Here is a 14786-nt window from a genome sequence, read left to right on the forward strand (position 1 = left end):
CAGTCAAGGCATAACATATAACATTAACAAAAGAAACAGAATACCACCGCGATGTATATAAACCGCCAGATCATAATACCAAAACATACGCCCCAACATGTTCAAACAAAAAGTCCAGCTTTTTTTCTTTTACAGTGGATTGTGCTGCTCTTTCCAGAGCGGAGTGAGAACGCCGTTAGTTGGTTGGGCCAGCCCTTCCATAATATATGTTGTCCTCGTCGAGGCTGCCTGTCGGTGTTTTGAGGCGTCATACCGTGGAAATGTAATTGTGAGTGCCGTAAGCCTCTGCCGTAATTCATAAGATCCATAAACCATAAAGCAACCCGCCTACGGGTTTGACATAACGTTTCATTTGACATCCAGTTGGAATGCTTTCCACTTTCCCCCCACAGCCCGACATCGCGGACAACCCCGCGGACCTGGATAACTTGTTGGGCCATGGGACATTGCACTGCCAGGACTGGATGTGACGTTTTTGAATGGTGTCGGTGGGCTGCTGATAAACTGCACCACGCAGTCACGGCATACACCGCAGATGCACTCAGTGCAGGCGTAACATTCGTTCAGAGGCCATGCCTGCTTGCAGCTGGCACAGAAAATCTGTATTTCCCTGTTGCGGAAGGATGCTGGTGTGGGGTTCGAAAACCGATGATGCTGTCGCTGAGCTGCCGATGATGGGAATACGTTCAAAACCGGACTAGAACTGGGATGCCCCGTCGAGTTCAAGTGATTGGAATATCCAAAATTCTTCCCGGAGGTCGTGGATGCCGAGTCCAAAGACGACTCAATGGATGGAAATGGTTCCAGGTCAGCGTCACGGTTGCGTGAGAATTCGTACGGCGGCGGCGTCAATGATTTGTGCAAAGGCGACGCCGTGTACGATTGTGGCGGCGGGAAGGAACGATGGGATGTAGGCGGCGGTAGACCGGGAGACTGGAACGCGGGTGGCATGGATGATCTGTTCTTAACCGAAGGTGCCGACGTTATGGATGTGATATTGGGAATCATCGGCGGGATGGTTGGTGAAGGTCCCAACTGCGATATCGTCAGGTTAAAGAGTGTGACATTACTAAATATAAAAGATAAACTCACATCTGATTGTGACTGTCGATCATCATCGACCTCTGTTGCTGACGTTGCGGCTTCGATGAGATCCTCCCAGCGCTTGCCTTGGGCCCAGGCAGCCGTTTGGGGCTCTGCCGATAGGGCCTTCCTATCCCCTAGACTCGGACGCCGCCGGTATTCCTTGGATCTCGAACGCTCGTGTTTGGCTTTTCGTGCTCCAGAGATAGAACCTTTGCGGGGACGAGGAAGCTTGTCCGTCCGCTGAATTGGAGGAAGAGTTGAAGAGCGACCGGGAGGGGAGTGGTTTAGAATCGAGGGTAAAAGTGATCTCGGACGAGGCGATGAAAATGGCGGCAATGAGTCCCGCTTGAAGTGATCGCGGAGAGATGGCAGTTCAATTGACGATCGCATCGGTGCTCGGTCGATATCGTTATCAGAATGGATCTCCTGGGTCTTGGTTAGTACCATCTTATCTTATCTGAACCGGATAATGGGGGAATTGCGCACCACATCTGGATCCCAGTCAGATGTTAAGCGGTTATGATGCAGTTGGGCCAATGCGACGGCCGCAGTAGCTGCAGCCGGATGGGTTTCGTCGATGCCACGCGGGGTTGCAGGTGAATTGGATCCAGCACCGTAGAAATCTCGATCAGATGCATCTATAATGTATCAGCTCTACTAGCCCCACAAATATCATTTGTAAAGATTGGAATGCTAACCGTTGCGCCGCCTGGATTGAGGAGGTGTAAGGTTGGCACGCTGTTCTGGAGGAGTAGTGACCATCAATATAAAGCTTTCTTCAGTTGCTGGGAGCTTCGGAATGTAGTGGTTTGGGTGGGCTCGACGGATGTGCTCCTGCATCGAGCGATAGCGTTTCTCCTATTGATAGAATAGCACATTAGTTTCATGTTTAGTACAGTGGGGGAAAAAAAGTCACTTCACGCCTCCCTTTATCTCCAGACCGGCGCTGATGCGATTGCGTGGAGGGGCCGATCGAGAACGGAGAGGTCGGGGAAACTAGGTGGCGGGGATAGATAAGAAGACTCACCCCCAAGCATCTTTTCCGACAATTCGAGCCATCGTTATTTTTCAAGGGACAAACCACCTCATTGTTGGCATCGGTGACGGAAAAAGAGCTGGTCAAGGACGCTCGGGGCGGCATGGTCTGCATGAATCCGTCTTATTGGCGGGGTTGAGGATGAGCAAGTCGACAAGAGCGATTCAGATCGGAGTTGATAGAAGCTGGCCGGATCCAGTGCCGCGACACATGCTCCGGGGGAGGGATATATAGAGCGGTTATAGAAAACGGATCGCATGCAACAATGAACCGTCGAACAAAGGATCAATGGGAGGGAGGGGTAGAGCTCAAAGAATGGAGCGATAAAGACAAATGCTAGATCGAAGGCCGATGACCGGACAAATCGAACAGAATAATGATCAATGACCTCGACCTGCAGCTCCAAAGGGAGTAACAAGCTCTAATAAAGGAAGAGAGCTAGGAGGGAGGCGACTGCATCGGAAGGGCAAGGAATGAACAGGGCAGGCTCTGGCAGGGGAGGGGGGAAGGTCAAGAAGCTCCTCTGACCTCCTGGGGAGCTAGGCGTGAACAGGCTAGCGGCAAAGTGAAGAAAATGGACGAGTGATAAGCAGGCAATTGATTGGAGGGAAAAGGCAAGAGGAAATGAAAATTGCAGGAGGAGCGAGGATGGATGGAGGCGACCGGGTGGGAGAAGGTGGAGAGTGCCGCGCACTGAAGCAGGACTCGGGCGCGGGAATGAACGGGCAGCAGCAGGACCCGATACAGTATCTAGCTGGGAGCTGGAGCTCTCGAGGTAACTGTATCACAGCTGGGACTGATCTGGTGACACGGGGGAATCTTCGACAGAGGATTCAGACGCCCGGAGGGCTGAGCTACAAATGCGATAACCACTTGCATACCAGGTACATCACCACCACTGCCGGCAACTGGAACTGCATTTACTTCAAGGCACAAGGATGCGAAGATTACCGATTTACTAATAGAGGTCTAGTAACTATCTCTGAATTTGTCGCCTGAAATCATCGCTTACTATTCCAGATTGATCCGACCCAGTGCAGTGCGTGGCGCCTATCGATAACCCGAAACGTGGGACAGCGCGATATCCGCTGGTAGAGGTGGGTGCGCCGAGGTTCATTCAACTTTGCTTGGTTACAGGTGTAGACGTATTGCGGGCTGCTCTGGTCATGTTTTCTTGTTTTGCATCCTTTTGGACTTTGCCATATCGCAATAACGATTGGGCTGTTTCTGTATTTCACTTCATGAGGCCCTGTGAGCTCACCGAGCTGCCTTGGTTGTGCGTGCAACGTTGCGACGGACTCCAGTCTGACACTTGCATTCCCTTCGGTAGCATCGGACCGCAAGCTTTACCTGACCGTACTGTAACAGTCAGTGCGCCGGAACTCACAAGCTGCAGCAGTCTCCCGACATGCCCACGGCCGCTGATGGAGATTCTCTTGAGTTGAATGCAATGATTGGCTTAAACCGGGTTCAGTGCGAGGGGAAACCAAGACTCTCATCGAAGTCTGGAAAGGTTTCAAGCTTGAGCCTGGTAGTTTAACCTTTCGACCTGTATCGTACAATACACTATTAGTCATCCTGACCAGCGGTTCGGGTACTCCGGTGGAGCCCAGCAAGATGGACTCGAGAAGCTCCGGCATGATCAGCTGAAAAGTTCGTCGTTGCGACCTTGCATTTGGACTGGGGGATATGAACCTATGAAAGACGGCAAACGAAGAACTGCATGTTGACGATGGTGTCATCTCACTTTTTCTGCCGTTTCCTGGCGACTGGGCGATGGAAAGCCGGGTAAAAGGCCATGTGCGAGGTGGTGCCCCTCCCCCTCCCCCTCCCAGCTCTCCCCAGCTCCAGCAATTCTGAGCTTCCATGCGACCAACCCAGAGCTGGGAGCTCCAACTTTCTTTTGGCTTAGAGGTGAAATTTCAGCTTAGCTCAACGCCACTTTTTGGTTCCTTCTTCCCGTGGGGTGGGGCAATGCTTAGTCAACCGTCGAGAATCCGGAAGGAGCGCAGAACATGGAGAACATGGAAGTGCAGAACTGGGAAGGAACGAAGGAAGACGGATCAGCCTGTGGCAAACTCGACGCTCTCTCCTGCTTCTGAAATTTGAGGCAGCCATTCCATGGATCTCCCCAATGTGAATAAAGGGGCCCCTTCTGCCCCCCATGGAACATGCTCGAGGTGAAAGAGATCCCCAGCGGGCGAGGGGAGGTCGTTGCCCGTTAGTGGTGCCTCGGGATCACACTACTATCGCGTCCAGTCCACTGCACGGGAGGGGTTGATGCCCAATTCGTCCTTAAGCGAAACAAAGCTGGTTGCCGTGTCTTCCGCCTCGAATTTGGAGAAGTCACACCAAGAGCTTTGGTTGCTTGTCTGTGCTCGCTGCTCACCGATCACCTGCATTGAACGATTTCACAAGCTCATCCGTACTCTATACCTCAGCTTCCGATAGCTGGTTGGCTGTGTCAAGACAGCCTCCGTAGGCAAACCCCTGGCGATGATTTGGTCTAGATACCGTCTCCCGATGGACACACGCCCACGCAATAATGAAAAATCTTCACCGACATGGATTTGTTCCAACTTCCAGGTTTTAGAGTTTCAGCGTCGTGCGGAGAAGGCATCGATTTCGGCGGGCCACGGGTTGGGGTTTCCTTTAAAGAACCCCATCGGATGCAGACACAGCCTCCAGTGTTGGAATCAATCCAGCTTGTCTAGGTGCTAGGCAATTCCTGATGTAGGCCTAGATTACTGCAGGTCGCATGTTTCTCGCAGACAAAATGCCGCCCCAACTGCTCGCCAAGGTTTGGGGAAACTGCGGGTTTTTTCGTCTGGCCCGGTTTAACCTGCGGCGGGCAATTGTCCGGCCAGTTACCCTTCCGGGTTGGTTGCAGTGCAAAAGTATTCTGATTGGTAGTTCTCGAGAGAAGTGTCGATGCAATCCCCAGCGCATTGGAGTGCATACAGTGTCCCGCTAGTATTTCTCCTGTTGTCCAGTTGTTCAATGATTGTATGGAGAAGGCCGACTTCCACCCAATTGCCGGAGTTCCCCGGATAAGCCAAGGCGGCCGTTATCATGCCAGCCTCTTTGCCCTCTCTTCAGGCCCTGGAGTTCTGGGATGGATTCGTGGTTGCTAAAATACGATTGGGCATTCGGAGTCAATTCCGGAGCTATGAGTCGTAACTCGGGTTCGGAATGGAATCCGCCGCTCTGATGGCTTTCGGATGGACACCCTGGGGCGTGCATGAACCTAGGAGACATCAAATCTCACCAGTGGCCTTGATCGCGATAACCCTCAAGATAATGTGCCCCGGTTTGCTTGCTGTCTTTGAAGTATGCAGCATATGAGCCTTATTATACGGTGTACTGATAGCCGATGCAATGGTGTGCATTGGTTCCGGGAAACCCCCAGACAGGGCTGGCGGAGGGTGGCACCGATATTGAACCGATGCTCCAGCCAGCGCCCCAAAAAATGTAGCTTAATTAGGATTCACCCATCTGAGCTGGCGAGTTGTCGGCTGCGTAAGAGCAAAGCATCTGCCGGTTATCCGCGAGGGCCGTGTCCCGCATCCGATGAGGGTCTGCCGGGGGCAAGTGTGGCCTTCCCCAGATCCGACGACCGTTGGTGGGTTCCGATTCGACTGCCCAAGGTCTCCATGGCTTCGATCTTTGTCCCGCAAAGTCGTAATCAACGATAGATAAAAGCTCGATGGTCAGCTTTGTCGCCCGCTTCCGCCTCTCTTTCTCGACTGTATAGAGACAGGCGTCTAGACTCCCATACAATGAGCCCAGCTAAAACATCACCCTTCCACGTTGCCATCGTTGGAGGCGGCATCGCAGGCCTAAGCTTAGCCATCGCCCTCCACCACCGTGGTATCTCCGTCCGTATCTATGAGCAAGCGACGGCTTTTGCGGAGGTCGGCGCGGGAGTCTCCTTTGGGCCCAATGCTGTTGAGGCAATGAAGCTCTGCCACTCCGGGATATACGACGCCTTCAAGAAAGTCTGCACACAGAACTTATGGCCAGCCAAGGAGAAGGTATGGTTCGACTATCTCGACGGATACACCCACAATGAAGCAGAATACAGTGCATCCTCGGGGGGGAACGATAAAAAGCGACAGAATATCGCCTTCACAATTACCAACAGTCTCGGCCAGACTGGTGTCCACCGCGCGCACTTCCTAGATGAACTGGTGAAACTCGTCCCCAATGAGATTGCGGAGTTCAACAAGAGGCTTGAGAGCATCGAGGAGCGATCTAGCGATGGGAAGCTCGTGCTAAAGTTCGCTGATGGAGCGGAGGGAGAGGCAGACGTGGTGATAGGATGCGACGGGATCAAATCGAGGGTGCGACAGTTTATTGCTGGGGATAACCACCCATCTGCTCACCCATCATTTTCCCACAAGTACGCCTACCGTGGTCTGGTGCCGATGGACAAGGCGATTGAGGCTATTGGGGAAGAACTCGCCTCTAACTCATGCATGCACGTACGTAAACCAAAGCTATCCCAGTGAAAAGTACCTATATTAACATATATAGATGGGCCCCAACAACCACATGCTCACCTTCCCCGTCAATGCCGGCAAAACACTCAACGTCGTCGCCTTCCACACAACCCCCGACTCTTGGAAAGAGTACCCCCGTCTGACCCGCGATGGCACTCGCGAAGAAGCGCTCCGCGACTTTGGCGGTTATGGACCCAACGTCACCAAGCTCCTCAAGCTATGCGATCCAAAGCTCAGCATAGTATGTCCCATACAATCTTCCAATAAGCCACCTACTTGGATAATGCAAGCGCAATACTAACAGCCATCCCCACAGTGGGCAATTTTCGACCTAGCCGAACACCCCGTCCCGACATTCTTCAAGAAGCGCATCGCCATCTCCGGCGATGCAGCACACGCTACATCCCCGCACCACGGCGCCGGCGCCGGCTTCTGCCTCGAGGATACCGCCGTCCTTGCGACTCTCCTCTCGGACCCCCGCGTCCGCAGCCATAGCGATCTCGAAGACGTCTTGGCTGTCTTCGACGCAAGTCGAAGGGAGCGCACGCAGTGGCTTGTACAGAGTAGTCGGTTTATTGGCGACTGTTACGAATGGCGCGCGGAAGGCGTGGGTAGGGACTTTGGCAAGATCGAGGAAGCGATTAATTACCGGAACGGGATCATTACGGACGCAGACGTGGCTGGGATGTGCAGGGAGGCGAAAGAAACTCTGGGGAGGGGGTTAGGGGATGCGAAAAATGCTTCACTGTAGTGTTGGTGAGAATAGGTGTTTGTGAATATGATGTGCTTGTAGTGACCTGTATATAGATTGTTTTTGTCACTGTTTGAATAGAAGCCTTCCTGCATATATGGTGTTGGCACTCATGATAGCAGCCTCGTCGACGTGTCTATTTACTTAGAATAAATATGAATATAAATAAATCTATAATTTAACCCCGGGCCATCGGCACAGTACATCGTAGTGGCTGAGAAAGCCACAAAGGAGGGAAATAGTGATAACGTCAGCCACCGATTTAGGGTTGGTTGGTTACACCAGCGACCACCCGTGTATAAAACCACCAACCATCCAAATCTCCCCATCAATTTAAGACATTTCCCTTTCCAACACCAAACACCAGTACAAAAGAACATAAACCAGACAAAATGACAACAAACTCCGCAATATTCGGTAGCACCGGCGCCGTAGGCTCCCAAATCCTCTCTACACTCCTCGCAACCCCCTCATCATCCACAATTGGAACAGTAACAACGATCTCACGCCGAGCACCAGCAGCCGAATCACCACACTTACAACCTCTTCTCGAAAAGGACACCACAAAATGGCCCTCAACTTTGAAAACAATTACCCCACCGCCATCCATAGTCTACAACGCAATCGGGACCACCCGCGCCGCAGCGGGCGGAACAGCGAATCAATGGAAAATCGACCACGACCTGGTAATCGACACCGTGCAGGCCGCGAAAGAGGCCGGGGCGCGGACGTTTGTGTTTGTGTCGAGTGGCGGGACGAGGGGCTCCTTGTCGAAGTATGTGCCCTACTCGAAGATGAAGATCGGGGTTGAGGATGCGATTCGGGAGATGGGGTTTCAGAATGCCATTGTGCTTAGGCCGGGCATGATTATTAATCGTGGGGAGAATTCGAAGGCGCCGGTTTTGGAGAGGCTAGTTGAGGGGTTAAGCTTTTTTGGGCAGTGGGCGCAGGACTGGGTAGGTATGTATTTATCTGTTCCTATGTCTTGTGCGCAACTGGATGGGGTTTGTGGTGCTGATGTGGATTGTAGGTCAGGATCAGAGGGTTATTGGGCGGGCAGCTGTGGCTGCAGCGAGGATTGCAGAGGAGGGGAAAGCGCCGTCGAAGTATTGGGTTTTGGAGCAGGCAGATATTGTGAGGCTTGGGAGGGATGAGTGGAAGGATTAAGGACTGGAGGTAAGCTTGTCTTGCTTGTAGTCTTATTACTGCAGTGCTGACAAAATTTCCAGATTGGAGTTTGATAGGAGTGGAATTATATTATGTTAATAACTCATCAAAACTCGCTCGTTGAGCATGTTTGAGCCAGCATTCAATACCCAACGGTTCTGACAGTTATATATCCTCTACTATATCCAGTGGATCATCCCCTCTCATATTGCGCCACCACTCGGTTTGTCTAACAAGGTCCCCCTCTTCACCACCTAATAAATTCCAGTACTTTTGTACAAACCATTGCTGGCCCTCCCAGCTGCGAGGGTCCCACGGCGTGCCTGTAGAGACCTTCCCAGCAGAGGCATTTTGATCTCTCTCCCGAGCTCCTGCGCCTCCCCAGCACACTAGCCCTGTAACCAAGTCCAAGAAGAATTCATCCTCGTTAAATTCTCCCTGGTGCTTGATAAGGTTATTCCGGAGTCCCGGAAAGGGAATGATATCAATATATGGGTGATGATCGATGGTGATTTGTTCGTGGGTCGGTCTCATATCGGGCTTTAATGTTTTGAACCTTTTCTTAACCGCGGTAACCATGTTTGTTTTACCCAGCGCGTCTTCGAATGTTGCACTAGACTGGAAGAATGGGGAGCGCAAGTCATCGTTACATAATACGTCTTGGGATATTTCGATATGCATTGCGATCGAGTATAGGGCTGTTAGTGTGCAGAGTTGGTCAACCCGAAGATTGTTGGCGTATGGATCTGCGATAGGTGAACTCGGTTCCACCGTGAGTATCTTAACCCGACCTATGGCAGAGTTGTGTGAGCGACAAGATTGGACTTGGAAGTGCGGTTTCGAACAGCGACAGTGGACTGTGGTCGTCCAGGATAAACCTAGCGGGTCGTTGTGTATCTTGGTGGAAGGGAGCGAACAGTTGCTCAGTACTTTAGATCTAGAAACATTTGATACTGCTGGCGAGGATAGAGAACTATGTAGACCATGAGATATAGGGTCCCATGTAATTTCATCTGACTGTGTAGAGTTTGATTGTTGATCGTTTGGCGTCGGATACCAAAGGGTGTCGTTTGGCTGCAAAGATAATGTAGTGGAATCCCACATACTAAGCATTGCCGGATCATTTGCTAGTGGGTTATATGCCGAAGGGTCCCACAAGCCCAGATCCGATGGGGTAACCTCGAGCTGAGGATAAAATTGTCCACAGTCTCTACCCGTGGATAGAGTTGATGAGTTAGAAGCTGGAAGCACCGGGATATCTGGGGGGATATTATGGCCTGGAGAGGCAGTCGAACTGCACAATACTCCCGTCCCAGATGATGGACTTGTAGATGGAGCCACTGAAAGAGCACCGCTGCCCTGATTCTGTGCAGCGAGCGCTTCGAGCCGATCCAAACGCTCACGGAGTTTCTGTCCTAGACCAATAATAAGCATTGGCCACACAAAACTGCTGCACTCACGTGCTGCCTGCATTGATCGAGGGTGGGTATCTGTTCGAGGGCGTGTACTTACGATATCTTCTCTGAGCTTGGATGTTCTGCTGTCGCCTCTTCTCAGGGTCACGGCGCACAGGCTTCCGCCTCCCCTTGCCTGTACTTTCGGTTTGTTTTCGCGGAGGCATTGTATCTGAACACTGGGCAACTCGAGGCTCGATTCAAGTAGTGTGAGACAGGCAGACGCAGGAGACGTGGTGACGGGGAGGATAACTGGCGGCTGATGTCAGCCACAAAGACTGGGCGACCCGATCGACACAAGTCACTTCGATCTCTGGCCCACTTTGGCTTTCTTTGTCTGTTCTCCACAAATATACGGCCATATAGTTGAATTTGATTATTTCTGTCTTCATTAAATATGATATTTTATGGGGTGATATCAATTTACACAGACAGTGGGAGTGCCTGACGCCTGCTAAGGTTCCTGCTAGACATGCTTTGACTGCATCCTTTGAACCCACCGAGAGTCTTGTGGGTTGGAATTGATCTTTCTATTCGAGAACATCGTCTTGGTTGGCGAGGTATTTAACATAGAAGAGTTAAGGCTCCCATCGGTTCTTGGTGAAGCTTAATATGCTGCTTCGATCGCCTTATTCCGATCCCAGTATATCTCACGTTGTATAGAATTTGAAGGGTACAACATTGAGGCGAGCCAAGATCCGTTTGGCAACCACCGCGCCTGATGTTCGACAAAATCGCCTCGATTTGCCGTGATGGGTGCCCAAAACTTCACTTGTCTATATGTGGATGAATTTTCATATTGTTTCCTCTCGACAAATGACGGACGATGAATGGCGGAGTATGCTTCCAGTGAGCAGGCTGAAGCCTTGAAGATCGCCCCACAGCTCTCGTGTGTCTTTGTCTCACTTTCGTCACAGCAAAGCCTGACAGCATCATCAACCCAGCCGGAGTATACAGATCTATAAAATGCCTCTTTTGAAATATACCATCACATTCCTCGCATCGACAGTAACAGCCACCAACGCCCTTCGATACCTGGGCTGCTACGACTCCAACGAACTAGACAACATAGGCCAATCGCCATTCCAGAGCGTTGGACTCTGCAGGATGAACTGCATGCGGCGCGGTGATACGATCATGGGCCTCCGGAACGGCACCGAATGCTGGTGCGGCCTTGATTATCCTAGCTGGCAGGATGAGCTAGACCCCGGAGCATGCAACTTGCCTTGTGGTGGATATCCGCATGATATTTGTGAGTTTCCGCTTTTACGGCCTTGAAAAAAAAGGTATTGATCAGTTCATTGCATGGTAGGTGGTGGCCACGGTGCGCTTAGTTGCTATGGAATTGAACGAGAGGCGACAGCATCTTCGCTTACTATGGCTCCCACGATTTTGCCAACGCTGCGTGTTGGGTGCAATTAGAGATTGTGAGACTGGGGAATAGATATAGAATTACTCTATTCCTTATATAGATGCCATGCTGAAGCTAGGACCATAGAATACGGTATGAGAGCACGTCACTAGAGCCGTTGGAATAATATATACTGTGGACTTTGAATCCCGTTGCTATTTCAGTTCCAAGTTATGACACCCTGGTCAAAATTATCGCCGAATTGTCGGGATTCCGAGAGTCCGAACTTGGATATCCTCTTCCAATGAACATGTCGTAAACCCGCCGAATTGGCGTGTCAACCACCCAATGTTGCGTAGCAGTCGTTCGATCGTGTAACCATCGGCGACACCCGTGAATAAACGGGCTGCTGTGGTCTAGTCAAGCGTAAGCTCGCAGTTTCACAATCTGGCTTACGGAGTAGTAAATTGTCGTCGTGGGTGTCCATCCACCTGTTAGTGGCCTCCGGACATAAGAAGACGCAGAGAGCGAGATCCCCAAATTGCATCCATGATGCCAGGCCCTATTTCCAACCACATTTATAAGCGAGACTCTCTAGCATATTCTGCATTAACTCCAGCTAGCACCGAGGTCGTGAGCGCATCCAGTGGGATAACTTTAGTTGGTCGGCGCTGCCGCAATAAGATGCATGCTAAGTCCGTAATCTCCGCCCCCCTTCACTGCTCGCTCTTTGTGCAACACAGTCAGTCCTATTTCTCTATAAGAAGGAATCAGATGCTCATGAAGTCCCTTAACCCCTCTGTCAATAAGTTTTAATTACGTCCAACAATTCATATCAGCTCTCAACATATCAGCTCTCAATCCTGCAGTCACCTACTCCGCATAATGTCCCAAAAGGCCTTCATCACCGGCGCAACAGGCTATATTGGCCGTGTTGTCACAGAACTCGCCGTCAAAGAAGGATACAACGTCCGTGGTCTCTCGCGTCGTGAAGAAGGTGACGCCCTCTTGCAGTCTCTCGGGGCGACCCCTGTCCGCGGCGACCTCAAAAGCGCCGAGCTTCTCACCGAAGAGAGCAAAAACGCCGACATTGTCTTCCACCTCGCTTTCGACCACGACTTCTCCAAGCCCTACCAGGACCTCGTCAACCTCGACATCGCCGCCGTCAGCGCCCTAGCCAAGGGCCTCGAAGGAACCGGCAAGCCCCTCATCGTCACCAACGGCACTGCAGGCGTGCAAGCAGACCCCAACGGCGGCGAAACCGACGAAACAACACCCCAGGCTGAACATACTTTCGGCAACCGCGACGTCGCCGAGAAGCATGCACTCTCATTGGTTTCCAAGGACGTACGCGTCGTCTGCATCCGTCTCCCACAATACGTCTACGGCCGCAGCAACTCCACCGGCTTCGCGGCGCAACTGATCAAGCTTGCTCTTAAATCCGGCGAGGCTGTGTACATTGGCGATGGCGAGTACTGCTTCTCGGATGTATACGTCGATGATGCCGCGAAATTATACCTCCTTGCCGCTAAGCATGCAAAGGCCGGGGATGTCTTCAATGGCACCGGTCACACCACTACCACTTACAAGGCCATGGCGAATGCAGTCAGCGAGCTTGTAAAGGTTCCTGCACGGTCTATTACCCCTGACGATGCAGTTGCGCGCTGGGGACCGTTTTTGGCTGCGTTTATTGGGATCAGGAACCGTGCTTCGAACAAGAAGGCGGTTCAGGAGCTTGGGTGGACGCCTGTTGGCCCGGGACTACTTTGGGAGGTACACACTGGAAGCTATGGGCCTGTTGCTGAAAAGTTCAAGAAAGAAATTGCGGCTGCTTGAGTGTGGATTAATTTCTAAGATGTGATTTGAGCGCTGCGTTTTACTCCATCTGGGGTGGGATATTCTCACTGTGTATTCATCGTTGTAGTTAGGTGTAATCCCAACTAACACGGGCCACAAATCTTCATGTCCAATGAACGATTAAGGAATGACAATTAATCCCGTCCTCTCGGGCACCTTCCAAGTTCTGTCAACCTGTTCCATTTTAGGCTTCCCTGGGCTCCTACTACTGCGTCAGCACTGCGGCCATCCAACCTAATTCGGGAAACTCGAGCTCACATCAGATCGTTCGTAGCTTTGAGGCGAAGTTTGTATTCAGGGGTAGCGTAGCAGTGGAGGGAAAGGCAACTGTGTTATTCCATTCTAATATTTATTTCCTGTTTTGTACAAATGGCTGGGAAACCAAGATATAGTCGATCGCTTTTGGGCGACACCAATTCGTGTCAAGTCATTGAGTAGCCCATATCCAAGGGCAAGCATAGGGCTTCGTGTCAGGTTGAAAGAATGGAATTTTTCAATCCCCATCCCACACATTTCCATGACCAGGTCTAGAATGCGGTAACATAGTCCTCCTCGCCTCCCCATCGGTCTCTGTATTATCATCCCCCTCCTCCAGCCCAGGTCCAGTAATCCGCTGGCGATCCCGCTCACTCCCCAAGAACTGGGAGCTCATCCAGCTAGCCCGACGGCTCGAAAGCTGTGCAAACCCGATCTATAATATAATAAGTTCAATACTGCAGATACGGTAGGCAAAAGACCCACCTTAACAAGAAACATCCCAAGCACTGCAGTAAAAACCATCCACGACGTCCCCTCCTGCACACCCCTCCACGGCACGAAGCAACTTTGTCTATATCCAAACTGCAATTCACAGGCGTCGTCCTCATTACCATGACCCTTGAATGGCCAGGCACGGTCATGGATACTGCGCAGTCCGCAGCACCGGAACTGGTCCTGGATCATGCGGATTGCATGTGCGTCCTTGTTTTGGAAATATGCTTGCCATTGCTGCTCGAGGTGGCACGATAGAATGTTTCCTGGGAAGATGTAGGAGAGAGCGATTGTTGCTATGGCGGTTAGGAGAATTGTGTGTATGTGGTTGAGGATCTGGATGGGGTGGGTGAGTCTATGAGATGCTGTGTTGAAAAGAAGGCGTGTTCCTGCGAAGGCAAGGGGTGTGAGGATTGGGAGGAGGGTTGCGAGTGCTGGGATCCAGGTGGGGAGGGGGAGGAAGATGCCGCTTGTTTGTGCCCAGGCGAGCCTTTGATAAGAAATGTCGTTAGTTATGAAGCTGGGGAAAAGCATTTGGGCTGAACATACGCTCCGAGAACTATAGAGAGTATAGAGGCCTTCAAAGAGTTAGTGACAATGACTATATAGTTTATTTACATCTGACGTACCAGCACGAGCACGGCGTAGATGGCCGAAGATGAATCGCACTTCATAGGCATCTTGGGATGTAGTTAATGTGATGAAAGAAAGATGGACTCATGATGGCGAAGACACTGACAGGTTGCTGTGTTACACGAGCGGGTCACGTCAACATGCATGGTGGGGAACCAGCTGTGGCCTGCCACCCCTTCCATGGATCTGACAGCTCCCA

The 14786-nt window shown here is 51.5% G+C and overlaps 7 protein-coding genes across 7 annotated transcripts; 4 read left to right on the top strand and 3 right to left on the bottom strand.

Moving 5' to 3' along the window:
• Window positions 1-89: 89 nt before the first annotated feature.
• On the bottom strand, window positions 90-2491 carry rfeD (putative transcription factor RfeD). The gene is made up of 5 exons (XM_040813871.1): window positions 2003-2491; window positions 1785-1944; window positions 1573-1724; window positions 1093-1509; window positions 90-1035 (listed from the first exon to the last, which is right to left on the bottom strand). The coding sequence occupies exons 1-5, from the start codon at window positions 2234-2236 to the stop codon at window positions 349-351; spliced, it is 1650 nt and encodes a 549-aa protein (XP_040664404.1). The 5' UTR covers window positions 2237-2491; the 3' UTR covers window positions 90-348.
• A 3410-nt stretch (window positions 2492-5901) lies between these two features.
• Window positions 5902-7375, top strand: ASPVEDRAFT_123750 (uncharacterized protein; the record flags this gene model as incomplete). Its single annotated transcript, XM_040806112.1, has 3 exons — window positions 5902-6606; window positions 6659-6865; window positions 6941-7375. The coding sequence occupies 3 exons, from the start codon at window positions 5902-5904 to the stop codon at window positions 7373-7375; spliced, it is 1347 nt and encodes a 448-aa protein (XP_040664405.1).
• Window positions 7376-7767: 392 nt separating this feature from the next.
• ASPVEDRAFT_25504 (uncharacterized protein) lies at window positions 7768-8542 on the top strand (the record flags this gene model as incomplete). Its single annotated transcript, XM_040809785.1, has 2 exons — window positions 7768-8335; window positions 8406-8542. The coding sequence occupies 2 exons, from the start codon at window positions 7768-7770 to the stop codon at window positions 8540-8542; spliced, it is 705 nt and encodes a 234-aa protein (XP_040664406.1).
• A 165-nt stretch (window positions 8543-8707) lies between these two features.
• On the bottom strand, window positions 8708-10163 carry ASPVEDRAFT_25505 (bZIP transcription factor; the record flags this gene model as incomplete). The annotated part of the gene is made up of 3 exons (XM_040809786.1): window positions 8708-9957; window positions 10003-10032; window positions 10055-10163. 3 exons carry the CDS (start codon window positions 10161-10163, stop codon window positions 8708-8710), a joined length of 1389 nt encoding a protein of 462 aa, XP_040664407.1.
• A 620-nt stretch (window positions 10164-10783) lies between these two features.
• Window positions 10784-11545, top strand: ASPVEDRAFT_38156 (WSC domain-containing protein). The gene has a single exon (XM_040811637.1). It carries the CDS (start codon window positions 10963-10965, stop codon window positions 11272-11274), a length of 312 nt encoding a protein of 103 aa, XP_040664408.1. The 5' UTR covers window positions 10784-10962; the 3' UTR covers window positions 11275-11545.
• Window positions 11546-12096: 551 nt separating this feature from the next.
• Window positions 12097-13356, top strand: ASPVEDRAFT_38157 (uncharacterized protein). Its single transcript, XM_040811638.1, has one exon. The coding sequence runs from the start codon at window positions 12233-12235 to the stop codon at window positions 13181-13183; it is 951 nt and encodes a 316-aa protein (XP_040664409.1). The 5' UTR covers window positions 12097-12232; the 3' UTR covers window positions 13184-13356.
• A 341-nt stretch (window positions 13357-13697) lies between these two features.
• Window positions 13698-14634, bottom strand: ASPVEDRAFT_80284 (uncharacterized protein; the record flags this gene model as incomplete). The annotated part of the gene is made up of 4 exons (XM_040816840.1): window positions 13698-13895; window positions 13946-14444; window positions 14504-14532; window positions 14584-14634. The coding sequence occupies 4 exons, from the start codon at window positions 14632-14634 to the stop codon at window positions 13698-13700; spliced, it is 777 nt and encodes a 258-aa protein (XP_040664410.1).
• Between the last annotated feature and the right edge of the window lie 152 nt (window positions 14635-14786).

This window comes from Aspergillus versicolor (genome assembly GCF_001890125.1).
Source record: "Aspergillus versicolor CBS 583.65 unplaced genomic scaffold ASPVEscaffold_2, whole genome shotgun sequence".
Classification (NCBI taxonomy): Eukaryota; Fungi; Ascomycota; class Eurotiomycetes; order Eurotiales; family Aspergillaceae; genus Aspergillus; species Aspergillus versicolor.

What these genes read in the sequence shown, in the direction of transcription:
- rfeD (XM_040813871.1), bottom strand. Translation starts at nt 2,236, where the DNA reads ATGCAGACCATGCCGCCCCGAGCGTCCTTGACCAGCTCTTTTTCCGTC. An exon ending in CTGACTGGGATCCAGATGTG is followed by an intron (nt 1,510 to 1,572) that starts GTGCGCAATTCC and finishes AAGACCCAGGAG; the next exon opens with ATCCATTCTGATAACGATAT. An exon ending in ATCGACAGTCACAATCAGAT is followed by an intron (nt 1,036 to 1,092) that starts GTGAGTTTATCT and finishes ACGATATCGCAG; the next exon opens with TTGGGACCTTCACCAACCAT.
- ASPVEDRAFT_38156 (XM_040811637.1), top strand. Translation starts at nt 10,963, where the DNA reads ATGCCTCTTTTGAAATATACCATCACATTCCTCGCATCGACAGTAACA.
- ASPVEDRAFT_38157 (XM_040811638.1), top strand. Translation starts at nt 12,233, where the DNA reads ATGTCCCAAAAGGCCTTCATCACCGGCGCAACAGGCTATATTGGCCGT.